At 50.0% G+C, this 16,248-nt stretch overlaps 1 protein-coding gene across 14 annotated transcripts in view; it reads right to left on the bottom strand.

Moving 5' to 3' along the window:
• The window catches only part of kif1aa (kinesin family member 1Aa), a 342,099-nt gene that overhangs the window by 1,055 nt on the left and 324,796 nt on the right, over positions 1-16,248 (bottom strand). For 13 of the 14 annotated variants that reach the window (XM_067994795.1, XM_067994794.1, XM_067994793.1 and 10 more), the window contains 4 exons: positions 13,026-13,150; positions 10,204-10,347; positions 8,687-8,879; positions 4,397-4,515 (listed from right to left, as the gene is read on the bottom strand). In XM_067994795.1, the coding sequence (XP_067850896.1) occupies positions 4,397-4,515; positions 8,687-8,879; positions 10,204-10,347; positions 13,026-13,150 (581 nt within the window). The remainder of the gene's footprint in view (positions 1-4,396; positions 4,516-8,686; positions 8,880-10,203; positions 10,348-13,025; positions 13,151-16,248) is intronic. The other variant, XM_067994796.1, reaches the window with a different exon arrangement.

Raw genomic sequence — 16,248 nt, forward strand, 5'->3', positions numbered from 1 at the left:
CACCGATCACTATAACATTCTGAAATACACAACACTCCTCACGATAACATTCTCTGATATACCCCATGTCCCTGACTATAACACTCTCTGAAATACCCCAAACCCCTCACAACAACACTCTCTGATATACCCCACTTTCCTCACTATAACACTCTCTGATATACTCCACACCCCTCACTATAACACTCTCTGATATACCCCACACCCCTCATTATAACACCCTCTGATATACCCCACACCGCTCATTATAACACTCTCTGATATACTCCACACCCCTCATTATAACACTCTCTGATATACTCCACACCCCTCATTATAACACTCTCTGTTATACTCCACACCCCTCATTATAACACTCTCTGATATACTCCACACCCCTCACTATAGCACTCTCTGATATACCCCACACCCCTCACGATAACACTCTCTGAAATACCCCAAATCCCTCACTATAACACTCTCTCATATACCCCACATCCCTCGCTATAACAGTCTCTGATATACCCCAAACCCCTCACTGTAACACACCCAGATACAACTCCACACCCCTCACTATAGCACTCTCTGATTCACCCCACACCCCTCAATATAACTCTCTTTGGTATACCCCACACTTTTCACTATAATGCTCTCTGATACACCCACACCGCTCACTATAACATTCTGAAATACCCCAAACCCCTCACTGTAACACTCCCAGATACACCCCACATTCCTCACAGGGAAAATGGAAGAGGGGGAGGAGTAGCCTTACTGATTAGAGATGAAATCACTTCAATGATAAAGGGGGATATAACGAGAGGTAAGCAGACCTTATGGATTGAATTGAGAAATAGGAAAGGATCTAAGACTATAGTGGGAATTGTGTATAGGACCCCTGGCAGCAGCTCTGAAGTGCTAGATTGTATAAATGCAGAGATTAGACAAGCATGTAAGAAAGGCATAGTGGTCTTAATGGGGGACTTTAACCTTCACATAGATTGGGAAAAGCAGACTAGCAACTGTCAGAAAGGTAGTGAATTTCTTGAGTGTGTCCGGGATAGTTTTCTACAGCAGTATGTCCTGGAGGCAACAAGGGGGCAAGCCATACTAGATTTAGTAATGAGTAATGAACCAGATTTAGTTAACGGCTTAACTGTACACGAACATCTATCCAATAGCAATCATAACATGATCGAGTTCAATGTAGTGTTTGAAAGGGAAAAAAGTGAGTCAGCTGCTAAGATTCTAGACTTGGGCAAGGCCGACTTCAATGGGATGAGACAGAGACTGTCCACAGTAAACTGGGCAAATCTGTTAATGGGTAAAACGACTGATGATCAGTGGGAAATGTTTAAAGAAACATTTAACGTGATACAGAAACTGAGGGGCAAGAACTCTATTTGCCAAAAAACAGCCATGGACAACTAAAGAGGTAAGGGACAGTATAAGACATAAGGAAAGGGCATACAAAAAGGTAAAAAATGGCACAGATCCTGATGAATGGGAAAGATACAAAGAACAACAAAGGTTCACAGAACAGATAGTAAGAGCTACAAAAAGAGAGTATGAAAAGAAACTTGCAAGGGATATCAAAACCAATACGAAGAACTTTTATAGTTACATTAGGAAAAAGAGAGTGGTCAGAAGCAGTGTTGGCCCCTTAAAAACTGAAAGTGGGGATATTGTCATTGACAATGGGGAAATGGCGGACATGTTGAATAATTACTTTGCGTCAGTATTTACAGTAGAAAAAGAGGATAGCATGCCGGAAATCCCAAGAAAACTAATATTGAATCGGGGACAGGGACTCGATAAAATTAATATAAGTAAAGCAACAGTAATGGAGAAAATAATAGCACTAAAGAGTGACAAATCCCCAGGACCAGATGGTTTCCATCCCAGGGTTTTAAAGGAAGTAGGTGAGCACATTGCAGATGCCCTAACTATAATCTTTCAAAGTTCTCTAGATTCAGGAACTGTCCCTCTAGATTGGAAAATTGCACATGTCACTCCGCTTTTTAAGAAAGGAGGGGGAAACCAGGGAATTATAGACCAGTTAGCCTAACATCTGTTGTGGGGAAAATGCTGGCGTCTATAATTAAGGATCGGGTGACTGAACACCTTGAGAATTTTCAGTTAATCAGAGAGAGCCAGCATGGATTTGTGAAAGGTAGCTCCTGCCTGACAAACCTGATTGAATTTTTTGAAGAGGTGACTAAAGTAGTGGTCAGGGCAATGTGAATGGATGTTATTTATATGGACTTCCAGAAGGCATTTGATAAGGTCCCACATAAGAGACTGTTAGCTAAGATAGAAGCCCATGGAATCGAGGGAAAAGTACAGACTTGGTTAGGAAGTTGGCTGAGCGAAAGGCGACAGAGAGTAGGGATAATGGGTAGGTACTCACATTGGCAGGATGTGACTAGTGGAGTCTCGCAGGGATCTGTCTTGGGGCCTCAATTATTCACAATATTTATTAACGACTTAGATGAAGGCATAGAAAGTCTCATATCTAAGTTTGCCGATGACACAAAGATTGGTGGTATTGTAAACAGTGTGGATGAAAACATAAAATTACAAAGCAATATTGATAGATTAGGTGAATGGGCAAAACTGTGGCAAATGGAATTCAATGTAGACAAATGTGAGGTCATCCACTTTGGATCAAAAAAGGATAGAACAGGGTACTTTCTAAATGGTAAAAAGTTAAAAACAGTGGATGTCCAAAGGGACCTAGGGGTTCAGGTACACTGATCATTGAAGTGTCATGAATCAAGAAGCTAATGGAATGCTGGCCTTTATATCTAGAGGACCAGAGCACAAGGGGGCAGAAGTTATGCTGCAGCTATACAAAACCCTGGTTAGACCGCTCCTGGAGAACTGTGAGCAGTTCTGGGCACCGCACCTTCGGAAGGACATATTGGCCTTGGAGGGAGTGCAGCGTAGGTTTACTAGAATGATACCCGGACTTCAAGGGTTAATTTACGAGGAGAGATTACACAAATTGGGGTTGTATTCTCTCGAGTTTCGAAGGTTAAGGGGTGATCTGATCGAAGTTTTTAAGATATTAAGGGGAACGGATAGGGTGGATAGAGAGAAACTATTTCTGCTGGTTGGGGATTCTAGGAGTAGGGGGCACAGCCTAAAAATTAGAGCCAGACCTTTCAGGAGCGAGATTAGAAAACATTTCTACACACAAAGGGTGGTAGAAGTTTGGAACTCTCTTCCGCAAAAGGCAATTGATACTAACTCAATTGCTAAATTTAAATCTGAGATAGATAGCTTTTTGGCAACCAAAGGTATTAAGGGATATGGGCCAAAGGCAGGTATATGGAGTTAGATCACAGATCAGCCATGATCTTATCAAATGGCGGAGCAGGCACGAGGGGCTGAATGGCCTACTCCTGTTCCTATGTTCCTATAACAATTTCTAATATACCCCAAACCCCTCACTGTATCACTCCCAGATACACACCACACCCCTCACTAGAACACTCTCTGATATACCCCACACCCCTCACTATAACACTCTCTGATATACCCCACACCCCTCACTATAACACTCTCTGATATACCTCACGCCCCTCACTATAACACTCTCTGATATACCCCACACCCCTCACTATAACACTCTCTGATATACCCCACACCCCTCACTATAACACTCTCTGATATACCCCACACCCCTCACTATAACACTCTCTGATATACCCCACACCCCTCACTATAACACTCTCTGATATACCCCACACCCCTCATTATAACACTCTCTGATATACCCCACACCCCTCACTATAACACTCTCGGATATACCCCACACCCCTCACTATAACACTCTCGGATATACCCCACACCCCTCACTATAACACTCTTTGATATACCCCACACTGCTCACTATAACACTCTCTGATATACCCCACACCCCTCACGATAACACTCTCGGATATACCACACACCCCTCACTATAACACTCTCTGATATACCCCACACTGCTCACTATAACACTCTCTGATATACCCCACACCCCTCACTATAACACTCTCGGATATACCCCACACCCCTCACTATAACACTCTTTGATATACCCCACACTGCTCACTATAACACTCTCTGATATACCCCACACCCCTCACGATAACACTCTCGGATATACCACACACCCCTCACTATAACACTCTCTGATATACCCCACACTGCTCACTATAACACTCTCTGATATACCCCACACTGCTCACTATAACACTCTCTGATATACCCCACACCCCTCACTATAACACTCTCTGATATACCCCGCACCCCTCACTATAACACTCTCTGATATACCCCACACCCCTCACTATAACACTCTCTGATATACCCCACACCCCTCACTATAACACTCTCTGATATACCCCTCACCTTGTTTGGGATTTACCTGATTGAACCGGCGAGGAGAGGGTTGAAGGCGTACAGCCAGTCTTGCATCTCTTTATCATTGCAGGCTTGCAGCAATATCCCACGATGCTCAGTGCACACAGCAAACGTGTTTGGAGTCTGCAACAAAAGAAAAGGTGGGAAGGAGAGGGTCAGAAGTGAATGCAAGTCGGAGGAGCATCCCAACACATGGACTGAACAGGCTCTAAAGAAATGCCCAGCCCGCTGCAGAATTCAATCATCTGGAGAGGGGCAGCCACCATTTGGAGACCAGCTACTTTCCACAGGAAGGGAAAGAAACAATAAAGCTGCAGGCCCAACAGTTCTATTAAACAGTTGCATTTCACTCACTGTATAGAAGCTGCGATAACCCTGCCTCCCAGTAACATACCCCTCTTTACTTTTGCAGGACAGGAAGAAAAGGAGGGGGGTTCAGCACTGATTCCCAACTCAGCCAACATCCCATAACCCAGCAAGTAATGATTTGAGGCCCAAGGCATCATGGAGGAGTGCTTCAATCAAGGTCGCAGGTGAACGATAGAACGGCTGAAAAGGATCCTTGAGACATATCATTAGCTGGCAGCCTGAGAGGTGGGGTGGGCGGGCGTGGTGATGGACAGACAGTCACAGTCTGAGAAGGGGAGTGGGGGGGGGGTGTGGTCACAGTCTGGGGGGGATGGTGGGGGAAGCCAGTCACAATCTGGGGAGGGGCGGGGGGAAAGCCGGTCACAGTCTGGGGAGGGGCGGAGGGAGGGAGGGAGAGTCACAGTCTAAGTGGGGGGCAAGCCAGTCACAGTCTGAGTGGGAGGGGGTGAGTGGGGGGGAGGGGGTGAGTGGGGGGGAGGGGGTGAGTGGGGGGGAGGGGGAGTGAGGGGGGAGGGGGTGAGTGGGGGGGAGGGGGAGTGAGGGGGGAGGGGGAGTGGGGGGGGAGTGGGGGAGTGGGGGGGGAGTGGGGGGGAGGGGGAGTGGGGGGGAGGGGGAGTGGGGGGGAGGGGGAGTGGGGGGAGGGGGGGGAGTGGGGGGGAGGGGGGGAGGGGGAGTGGGAGGGGGGAGGGGGAGTGGGAGGGGGGAGGGGAAGGGGGAGGGGGGAGGGGAAGGGGGAGGGGGGGCCAGTCACAGTCTCAGTCTCAGTCTCAGAGGGGGGCCAGTCACAGTCTCAGAGGGGGGGCAGTCACAGTCTCAGAGGGGGGGGGGCAGTCACAGTCTCAGAGGGGGAGGGGGGGGGCAGTCACAGTCTCAGAGGGGGAGGGGGCGACAGTCACAGTCTCGGAGGGGGAGGGGGAGGGGGAGGGGGGGCAGTCACAGTCTCGGAGGGGGAGGGGGGCAGTCACAGTCTCGGAGGGGGAGGGGGGGCAGTCACAGTCTCGGAGGGGGAGGGGGGGCAGTCACAGTCTCGGAGGGGGAGGGGGCGACAGTCACAGTCTCGGAGGGGGAGGGGGGGCAGTCACAGTCTCGGAGGGGGAGGGGGGGCAGTCCCAGTCTCGGAGGGGGAGGGGGGACAGTCACAGTCTCGGAGGGGGAGGGGGGGCAGTCACAGTCTCGGAGGGGGAGGGGGGGCAGTCACAGTCTCGGAGGGGGAGGGGGGGCAGTCACAGTCTCGGAGGGGGAGGAGGGGCAGTCACAGTCTCGGAGGGGGAGGGGGGCAGTCCCAGTCTCGGAGGGGGAGGGGGGACAGTCACAGTCTCGGAGGGGGAGGGGGGGCAGTCACAGTCTCGGAGGGGGGGGGCAGTCACAGTCTCGGAGGGGGAGGGGGGCAGTCACAGTCTCGGAGGGGGAGGGGGGCAGTCCCAGTCTCGGAGGGGGAGGGGGGACAGTCACAGTCTCGGAGGGGGAGGGGGGGCAGTCACAGTCTCGGAGGGGGAGGGGGGGCAGTCACAGTCTCGGAGGGGGAGGGGGGGCAGTCACAGTCTCGGAGGGGGAGGAGATGCAGTCACAGTCTCGGAGGGGGAGGGGGGCAGTCCCAGTCTCGGAGGGGGAGGGGGGACAGTCACAGTCTCGGAGGGGGAGGGGGGGCAGTCACAGTCTCGGAGGGGGAGGGGGGGCAGTCACAGTCTCGGAGGGGGAGGAGGGGCAGTCACAGTCTCAGAGTGGGAGGGGGGGCAGTCACAGTCTCGGAAGGGGAGGGGGCAGTCACAGTCTTAGGGGGGGAGGGGGGTCAGTCACAGTCTCAGGGGGAGGGGGGCAGTCGAAGTCACAGTCTCAGGGGGGAGGGGGGCAGTCACAGTCTCGGAGGGGGAGGGGTGGCAGTCACAGTCTCAGGGGGGGAGGGGGGGGCAGTCACAGTCTCGGAGGAGGAGGGGGGCAGTCACAGTCTCGGAGGGGGAGGGGGGGGCAGTCACAGTCTCGGAGGAGGAGGGGGGCAGTCACAGTCTCGGAGGGGGAGGGGGCGACAGTCACAGTCTCAGGGGGGGAGGGGGGGGCAGTCACAGTCTCGGAGGAGGAGGGGGGCAGTCACAGTCTCGGAGGGGGAGGGGGCGACAGTCACAGTCTCGGAGGGGGAGGGGGGGCAGTCACAGTCTCGGAGGGGGAGGGGGGGCAGTCCCAGTCTCGGAGGGGGAGGGGGGACAGTCACAGTCTCGGAGGGGGAGGGGGGGCAGTCACAGTCTCGGAGGGGGAGGGGGGGCAGTCACAGTCTCGGAGGGGGAGGGGGGGCAGTCACAGTCTCGGAGGGGGAGGAGGGGCAGTCACAGTCTCGGAGGGGGAGGGGGGCAGTCCCAGTCTCGGAGGGGGAGGGGGGACAGTCACAGTCTCGGAGGGGGAGGGGGGGCAGTCACAGTCTCGGAGGGGGGGGGCAGTCACAGTCTCGGAGGGGGAGGGGGGCAGTCACAGTCTCGGAGGGGGAGGGGGGCAGTCCCAGTCTCGGAGGGGGAGGGGGGCAGTCCCAGTCTCGGAGGGGGAGGGGGGACAGTCACAGTCTCGGAGGGGGAGGGGGGGCAGTCACAGTCTCGGAGGGGGAGGGGGGCAGTCACAGTCTCGGAGGGGGAGGGGGGGCAGTCACAGTCTCGGAGGGGGAGGAGGGGCAGTCACAGTCTCGGAGGGGGAGGGGGGCAGTCCCAGTCTCGGAGGGGGAGGGGGGACAGTCACAGTCTCGGAGGGGGAGGGGGGGCAGTCACAGTCTCGGAGGGGGAGGGGGGGCAGTCACAGTCTCGGAGGGGGAGGAGGGGCAGTCACAGTCTCAGAGTGGGAGGGGGGGCAGTCACAGTCTCGGAAGGGGAGGGGGCAGTCACAGTCTCGGAGGGGGAGGGGGGGCAGTCCCAGTCTCGGAGGGGGAGGAGGGGCAGTCACAGTCTCAGGGGGAGGGGGGCAGTCGAAGTCACAGTCTCAGGGGGGAGGGGGGCAGTCACAGTCTCGGAGGGGGAGGGGTGGCAGTCACAGTCTCAGGGGGGGAGGGGGGGGCAGTCACAGTCTCAGGGGGGGAGGGGGGCAGTCGCAGTCACAGTCTCGGGGGGGGCAGTCAGAGTCTCAGGTGGGGAGGGGGGGCAGTCACAGTCTCAGGGGGGAGGGGGCAGTCACAGTCTCAGGGGGGAATGGGGGCAGTCACAATCTCAGGGGGGAGGGGGAGGGGGGCAGTCACAGCCTCAGTGGGGGAGGGGGGGCAGTGACAGTCTCAGGGGGGGAGGGGGGGGCAGTCACAGTCTCAGGGGGGAATGGGGGCAGTCACAGTCTCAGGGGGGAATGGGGGCAGTCACAGTCTGAAGGGAGGGGGGGCAGTCACAGTCTGAGGAGGGGGGGCGGGGCAGTCACAGCCTCAGGGGGGAGGGAGGGCAGTCACAGTGCTCAGGGGAGGAGGGGGGGCAGTCACAGTCTGAAGGGGGGGGCAGTCACAGTCTGAGAGGGGGGGCAGTCACAGTCTGGGGGTGGGTGGGGGGGAGAGGGGGTTGTGGGGGGAGGGTGTGGCGGTGTGTGTGGGGGGTGTGTGTGGGGGGGGGGAGTGTGTTTGGGGGGGGGGGGGGAGTGTGTGTGGGGGGGGGAGTGTGTGTGGGGGGGGGGGGGAGTGTGTGTGGGGGGGGGGTTGTGGGGGGAGCCAGTCTCAGGCAGTGTGAGGGGAGCAGTGAACAGAATGATTGATGCTCTGTCTAATCTAACACTGCTGCTGAGAGGCGGGAAATTATTGCAAACTTTGCTGATGAAAAGTTAGACACAGGAGCGAGGAACCTTGAGCAGAGGAAAAACAAACTGGTGCAATACGGCTTCATACAGCTTGTCCACCCGCAACACCATGATGACACCTCAGGTGTGAGCTCAGCACTTGGCTGTAATCCTACAGAATGAAGGAGAGAGTTTTCGGTACCTTGAGCATGGCCTGCTGGTCCTCGCTGTACTCCACCTGTGCGGCTGACAGGTTAAGGATAGCTCGTTCCACCACATCCTTGTCGGTGTTGTAAATGTACACGTACGGCCGTCGCACAACTACATAGCGCTTCACCCAGCCGTTGGTCTGGGGCTCCAGGAAATGCAGGGACCCTTTCTTTGACACAATCGGACTGGAAGACAACAGAGAATACGATATAAGTGAACTCCTTCCACACTTACACCTCTCTGCATGACAATCTATGCACTGACACTAGTCTCTTCTCATCAGGACCTCTTTCAAATAAGTCGCCCAAATCGGCAAGGGGTTGTGGGGGGGGGTGAGGGTGGCAGTATGTTGGCACAGCCTCAACGGAGCTCCGAGCAATGGGCCGATGCTGGCAAGTTGCCGAGCTTGGTTGACTCCCTTGGGTTACTGGGCTTTGGAGAGGTCAAGAAATTACCCAAAGGGAGACCCAGTAGTCTCAGGCTGCTCGTGTGCGCCTCCTGGTGGGTGCTCTTTCATCAGCTTTGGCAATAGCCTACGGTCAGGTCACTTACTACTTTTTGGAAGTTATGCTACAGTTGTATAAAGCTCTGGTTAGACCGCATATGGAGTACAGCGTTCAGTTCTGAGCACCGCACCACAGGAAGGGTATTGGATTTGGAGGGGGTGAATTGCAGGTTTACCAGAATGATACCAGGATTACAAGGGTTAAATTATAAGGACACATTGCATAGGCTAGGCTCATATTCCATTGAATATAGAGGATTAAGGGGTGATCTAATTGATGTGTTTAAGATGATTAAAGGATTTGATAAGGTAGACAGAGAGAAACTATTTCCTCTGGTAGGAGAGTCCAGAACAAGGGGGCATAACCTTAAAATTAGAGCTAGACCATTCAGGGGTGTTGTCAGAAAGCACTTTGTCACACAAAGGGTAGTGGAAATCTGGAACTCTCTCCCCCCAAAAAGCTGTTGAGGCTGGGGGTCAATTGAAAATTTCAAAACTGAGATTGATAGATTTGTGTTAGGCAAGGGTTATGGAACCAAGGTGGGTAGATGGAGCTGAGGTACCATGATCTAATTTAATGGAGGAATGGAGGAATGGGCTTGAGGGGATGAATGGCCTTCGTCTGTTCCAATATTTTCCAACTACAAAATGAGGGTGCCACCGGCAGGTTTTGGAGTCTCCCCGCTTCCTGCTGTTGAGGGGTGGAGGAGTGGGGGGAGGGGTGGTTTCCATAGGCAGCTGAATTCATAAGGGGTCCGTGGATATCGATGAGGACCAGGAACCCTCCCAACCTAGCGACACCAAGGCCACCTCTTACTCCCGACTAATGCCAGCTAAATCAGCGCGGACCTTCTGCTACATGAGGCTCAGTACCACATTGTGCGGGAGTACCCACTGGGCAATACAATAAATTTAAAAAACGAACAAAGCAGAGGTTGGCAACATTGGAGAAGGCTGACAGGCACAGTCTGTACAATATGGAAGAGGTCACATTATCGCCATACCTCACTCTAATCTCCTGGATATCAGCCACAAACATGCGAGTGTTTCCTTTCTCGTCCTTGCCCTGCGCAGGAGATTTCTTCAGTTCTCCGTCCTGTAGTGAATCGGGATCGGGACTGACCACTCTGGATTGGGTCTCGGGGGTCCTGGTACGGAGATGACAATATTCAAAAAACGTAGAGTCATCACCAAACAAGTTTTGGTCAACTATTCCAGAGATCGATAACTCCGTGAAAAGAGAAACATCCTGGCATCTCACCTCTTTTCTTATTTTATACTTGTGCACTTCCCTCTCTATCCAGCTCAAAAAACCAACCCACCCAAACAGAATCTATTCCTTTCATCACTGTAAAAATCTCAATCGTATCACGTCAAAGTCTACGCTTCTCCAGAGAAAAAAATCCCCAATTCCCTGTGCCTATTCTGATAGCTAAAAGTCCCAAGACAGGGTAACATACTGATGACACTCCTTGGACCTTCTCCAAGGTATTGATATTCCCTGCTGTGTGGGGACCAAAACTGGACTCAGTATTCTAAATGAGATGCAATAAGGCCTCGTATCATCTAAGTATCATAATTCTAGGATCATATTGAACTGTCCTTATAACATTGTGACACTCTCTGATATATCCCACACCCATCACTGTAACACTCTCTGATACATCCCATCCCCACACTATAACACTCTCTGATATATCCCATCCCCTCACTGTAACACTCTCTAATATATCCCATCCCGTCACTGCAACACTCTCTGATATATCCCATCCCCTCACTGTAACACTCTCTGATATATCCCATCCCCTCACTGTAACACTCTCTGATATATCCCATCCCCTCACTGTAACACTCTCTAATATATCCCATCCCCTCACTGCAACACTCTCTGATATATCCCACACCCCTCACTGTAACACTCTCTAATATATCCCATCCCCTCACTGCAACACTCTGATATATCCCTATACCCCTCACTGTAACACTCTCTGATATATCCCACACCCCTCACTGTAACACCCTCTGATATATCCCACACCCCTCACTGTAACACCCTCTGATATATCCCACACCCCTCACTGTAACACTCTCTGATATATCCCACACCCCTCACTGTAACACTCTCTGATATATCCCACACCCCTCACTGTAACACTCTCTGATATATCCCACACCCCTCACTGTAACACTCTCTGATATATCCCATCCACTCACTGTTACACTCTCTGATATATCCCACACCCATCACTGTAACACTCTCTGATATATCCCACACCCCTCACTGCAACACTCTCTGATATATCCCTATACCCCTCACTGTAACACTCTCTGATATATCCCTATACCCCTCACTGTAACACTCTCTGATATATCCCACACCCATCACTGTAACACCCTCTGATATATCCCTATACCCCTCACTGTAACACTCTCTGATATATCCCACACCCCTCACTGTAACACCCTCTGATATATCCCACACCCCTCACTGTAACACCCTCTGATATATCCCACACCCCTCACTATAACACTCTCTGATATATCCCACACCCCTCACTGTAACACCCTCTGATATATCCCACACCCCTCACTGTAACACCCTCTGATATATCCCACACCCCTCACTATAACACTCTCTGATATATCCCACACCCCTCACTGTAACACTCTCTGATATATCCCACACCCCTCACTGTAACACCCTCTGATATATCCCACACCCCTCACTGTAACACTCTCTGATATATCCCACACCCCTCACTGTAACACTCTCTGATATATCCCACACCCCTCACTGTAACACTCTCTGATATATCCCACACCCCTCACTGTAACACCCTCTGATATATCCCACACCCCTCACTGTAACACTCTCTGATATATCCCATCCACTCACTGTTACACTCTCTGATATATCCCACACCCCTCACTGTAACACTCTCTGATATATCCCATCCACTCACTGTTACACTCTCTGATATAACCCACACCCCTCACTGTAACACTCTCTGATATATCCCTATACCCCTCACTGTAACACTCTCTGATATATCCCTATACCCCTCACTGTAACACTCTCTGATATATCCCACACCCATCACTGTAACACCCTCTGATATATCCCACACCCCTCACTGTAACACTCTCTGATATATCCCACACCCCTCACTGTAACACCCTCTGATATATCCCACACCCCTCACTGTAACACTCTCTGATATATCCCACACCCATCACTGTAACACTCTCTGATATATCCCTATACCCCTCACTGTAACACTCTCTGATATATCCCACACCCCTCACTGTAACACCCTCTGATATATCCCACACCCCTCACTGTAACATTCTCTGATATATCCCACACTCCACACTGTAACCCGCGTTTTATAGTGTTACACAAGCTCGTATTTTAACATGCCGTCATATCTCATTATAGTGCTCTTTTATTTATCCCATGTCCCTCACTATAACACTCCCTGATATAGCCCACACACTTCACTGTAATGCTCTGTGATACACCTCACACTACAACACTCTCTGATATACCTCACACTTCTCACTACAGCAGTCTCTGATCTACCCTATCCCTCCCACTGCAACATTCTCTTATATACCTCACCACGCCTCTCAAACAGTCCCGAACATGAACCACATCCCTCAATGTAACACTCTCTAAACGTGGGCTCCCTGTCTAGCATCTACTGCAAACTGGCACTACTGTTCACGGGGGAGTTGCTCACTTCACGTGTTATTCCCAGGTTACTGTGGGTGTCAGAAGCTGTATGAAGATGTTAGAAATCTATTGATAAACATGGGCTCTGACCTCAGCTCTGAGGAGATGTACTGTCCTTCCAGCAAAGAGGGGCAGGTGGAGGAGGGGGGCAGTGTGGTGCTGCTCAGTGCAGAGAATGACATGTCCCTCGTCAGTGTGACGGACATCTCAGATAACTGAAAAACAGGAAGAGAAACAGCATTATGTTTAGCACCAGCTTCTTGTAGTCACTTTCTGACATGGACAGTCTTTCTCACCTTGATGCTAGTCTCTCTGACTTTTTCTTCGCCACCCCACCCCCTCACACTCTCCGAAGACAGCGATCCCAGCTGCGGTCCAGCTCCATGGAGGCCAGCTGCTGTTGCTCTGTACCTCGCCATTCATGTGTGAGGCTGGATAGTGGTTGTCAGAAAACTATTCAACTGCGGGGGGCATCACAGCCGACCCCAACATCCAAACCAGCATACCTTAAGAATGGGAATCCTGGTTGTTTTTTTCCCCTCTGTTTGGGACAAGTGTTATGGAGGCCATTTTCAGTGATCCTTCTTCTGCCTTGGTTCAGAAAAGCTAATTCCGTAGAACCAACCAAGTTTGTCTCATATTTGGCTCATAGTGCCTGTGCCAGCACTTTGCTAAAGCAATCCCAAACAAATCTTACTATCCTACTCTCTCTCCATTGCCATGTATCTTCCTTTTTTTCCCCCATTATCCAATTTTCCTTCAAAAGATACAATGCTTTCTGTCTCAGCCATTCCCTGTGACAAAGCAGTCCACGCTCCAACAACTCTCTGTATAAAGAAATTTCTTTTAACCTCTCTCTTCACACTTTTAGAAATAATTTTAAATTAATTACCCCTCGTCACTGACTCGCCAGCCAGAGGAAATAACTTTCACAATTCACACTATCAAAATTCTTCATAATTTTAAAAACCTCGATTAAATCTTCTCTTAGCCTTCTCTGCTCCAATAGAAAAGTCCTAGTGTCTCACGACTCTCCTCATAAGTATAGGTTCCTATGCCCCAGTAGCATCATGGTGAGTCTACATTGTATGCTATCTATGACTTTAATGTCCTTTCTATATGTAAGGAATCTTCCAACACCAGGTTATAGTCCAACAGTTTTATTTGAAAATCACAAGCTTTCAGAGCTTATCTCCTTCGTCAACTGACAAAGGAGGTAAGCTCCGATAGCTTGTGATTTTCAAATAAAACTGTTGGACTATAACCTGGTGTTGTAAGATTCCTTACATTTGTCCACCCCAGTCCATCACCGGCATCTCCACATCATGGAGTCCTTTCTACATGGCACTATAAGAAAAACAGGGGAGTTTTCCCTGAGTCCTGACTAATATTTCTCTCTAAACCAACATCACTAAAAGAACAGGTCATCTGGTCCTTTATCTCATTGTTTATGGGATCTTGCCTTGTGCAAATTGTCTGCCGCATTTCCTACGTTACAACACTGACTACACTTTAAAAGTACTTGATTGGCTGTAAGGCGCTTAGGACATCCTGAGGTTGTGAAAGGTGCTACATAAATGCAAGTTCTTTCTTTCTTTCATTCTTTTATAATGAAATGCCTAAAATTGCATCGAGTATTCTAACAGCGGGATAATCAATGTTTTGTATAAATTCATCATTACTTCTTTAGTCTTGTACTTTATGCCCCTATTTATAAAACCCCAAATTCTCTTGGCCTTTTTATGGCTTTATCAACCTGCACTCACACTTTCAGAGAGTTATGTATTTGAACTCATAGGAACATAGGATCAGGAGGAGGCCATTCAGCCCCTCGAGCCTGTTCCGCCATTCAATGAGATAATGGCTGATCTGTATCCTAACTCCATTTACCCACTTTGGCTCCAGATCCCTCAATACCCCTGGCTAGCAAAAATCTATTGATTTAAAATTATTAATTGATTTAGCATCTACTGCTTTTTGTGGAAGAGAGTTCCACACTTCTACCACCCTTTGCGTGAAGAAGTGTTTCCTAACTTCTCTCCTGAATGGCCTAGCTCTGATTTTAAAGTTATGTCCCCATGTCCTAGACTCTCCCACCAGCTGGAAAAGTTTCTCTCTATCTACCCTATCAATTCCTTTCAACATCCTAAAAATCTCAATCAAATCACCCCTTGACCTTCAGTATTCCAGGGAATACAAGCCTACGTAATCTAGGGGCTCATTTCTAGAGGGATAGAATTGAAAGGCAGGGAGGTTATGTTAAATTTATATAGAACCTTGATTAAACCACACTTGGAGTACTGTGAACAGTTCTGGTCTCCATATTATATAAAGGATATAGAGGCACTGACGAAGGTGCAAAAAAGATTTACTAATATGATACCAGAACTGAGAGGTTATACCTATCAGGAAAGATTGAGCAGGCTGGGACTCTTTTCTCCAGAAAAGAGAAGACTAAGGGGTGACCTAATAGAGGTCTTTAAGATTATGAAAGGGTTTGATAGGGTAGACGGAGAGAAGATGTTTCCACCTGCGGGGGAGACCAGAACTAGGGGCCATAAATATAAGTAACTAATAAATCCAATAGGGAATTCAGGAGAAATTTCTTTACCCGGAAAGTGGTTAGAATGTGGAACTTGCTACACAAGGAGTAGTTGAGGCGATTAGGGTTAGGGTTAGGGTTAGGGTTAACCCTAACCTAACCCTAACCCTAACCCTAACCGTAATGCATAGATGCATTTAAGGGGAAGCTAGATAAACACATGATGGAGAAAGGAATAGAAGGATATGCTGATAGGGTTAGATGAAGTAGGGAGGGAGGAGGCCCGTGTGGAGCATAAACACCGGCATGGACTGGTTGGGCCGAATGGCCTGTTTATGTGCTGTGCATTCTTTGTAATTCTATGTAATCTCTCCTCATAATTTAACCCTTGGAGCCCTGGTAACATTCTGGTGAATCTGCACTGCACTCCTTCCAAAGCCAATATATCCTTTCTAAGGTGCAGTGCCCAGAACTGTACACAGTACTCCAGATGTGGTCTAACCAGGGGTTTGTATAGCTGCAGCAAAGCTTGCTCCTCTTTATATTCTAGCTCTCTAGATATAAAGGCTAACGTTCCATTCGTCTTTTTGATTATTTTTTGTATCTGACCATTACATTTTAGTGATCTGTTTACATGGACCCCTAAATCTCTTTGGACCGCCACCATCCCTAGCTTTTCACCATTTAAAAATACTCAGATCTATCCTTTTTGATCTAAAATGGATGACCTCACACTTAGTACCTTGGAAATCCATCTGCCACAATTTTGCC

Source organism: Heptranchias perlo, chromosome 13, assembly GCF_035084215.1.
Source record: "Heptranchias perlo isolate sHepPer1 chromosome 13, sHepPer1.hap1, whole genome shotgun sequence".
Taxonomy (NCBI): Eukaryota; Metazoa; Chordata; class Chondrichthyes; order Hexanchiformes; family Hexanchidae; genus Heptranchias; species Heptranchias perlo.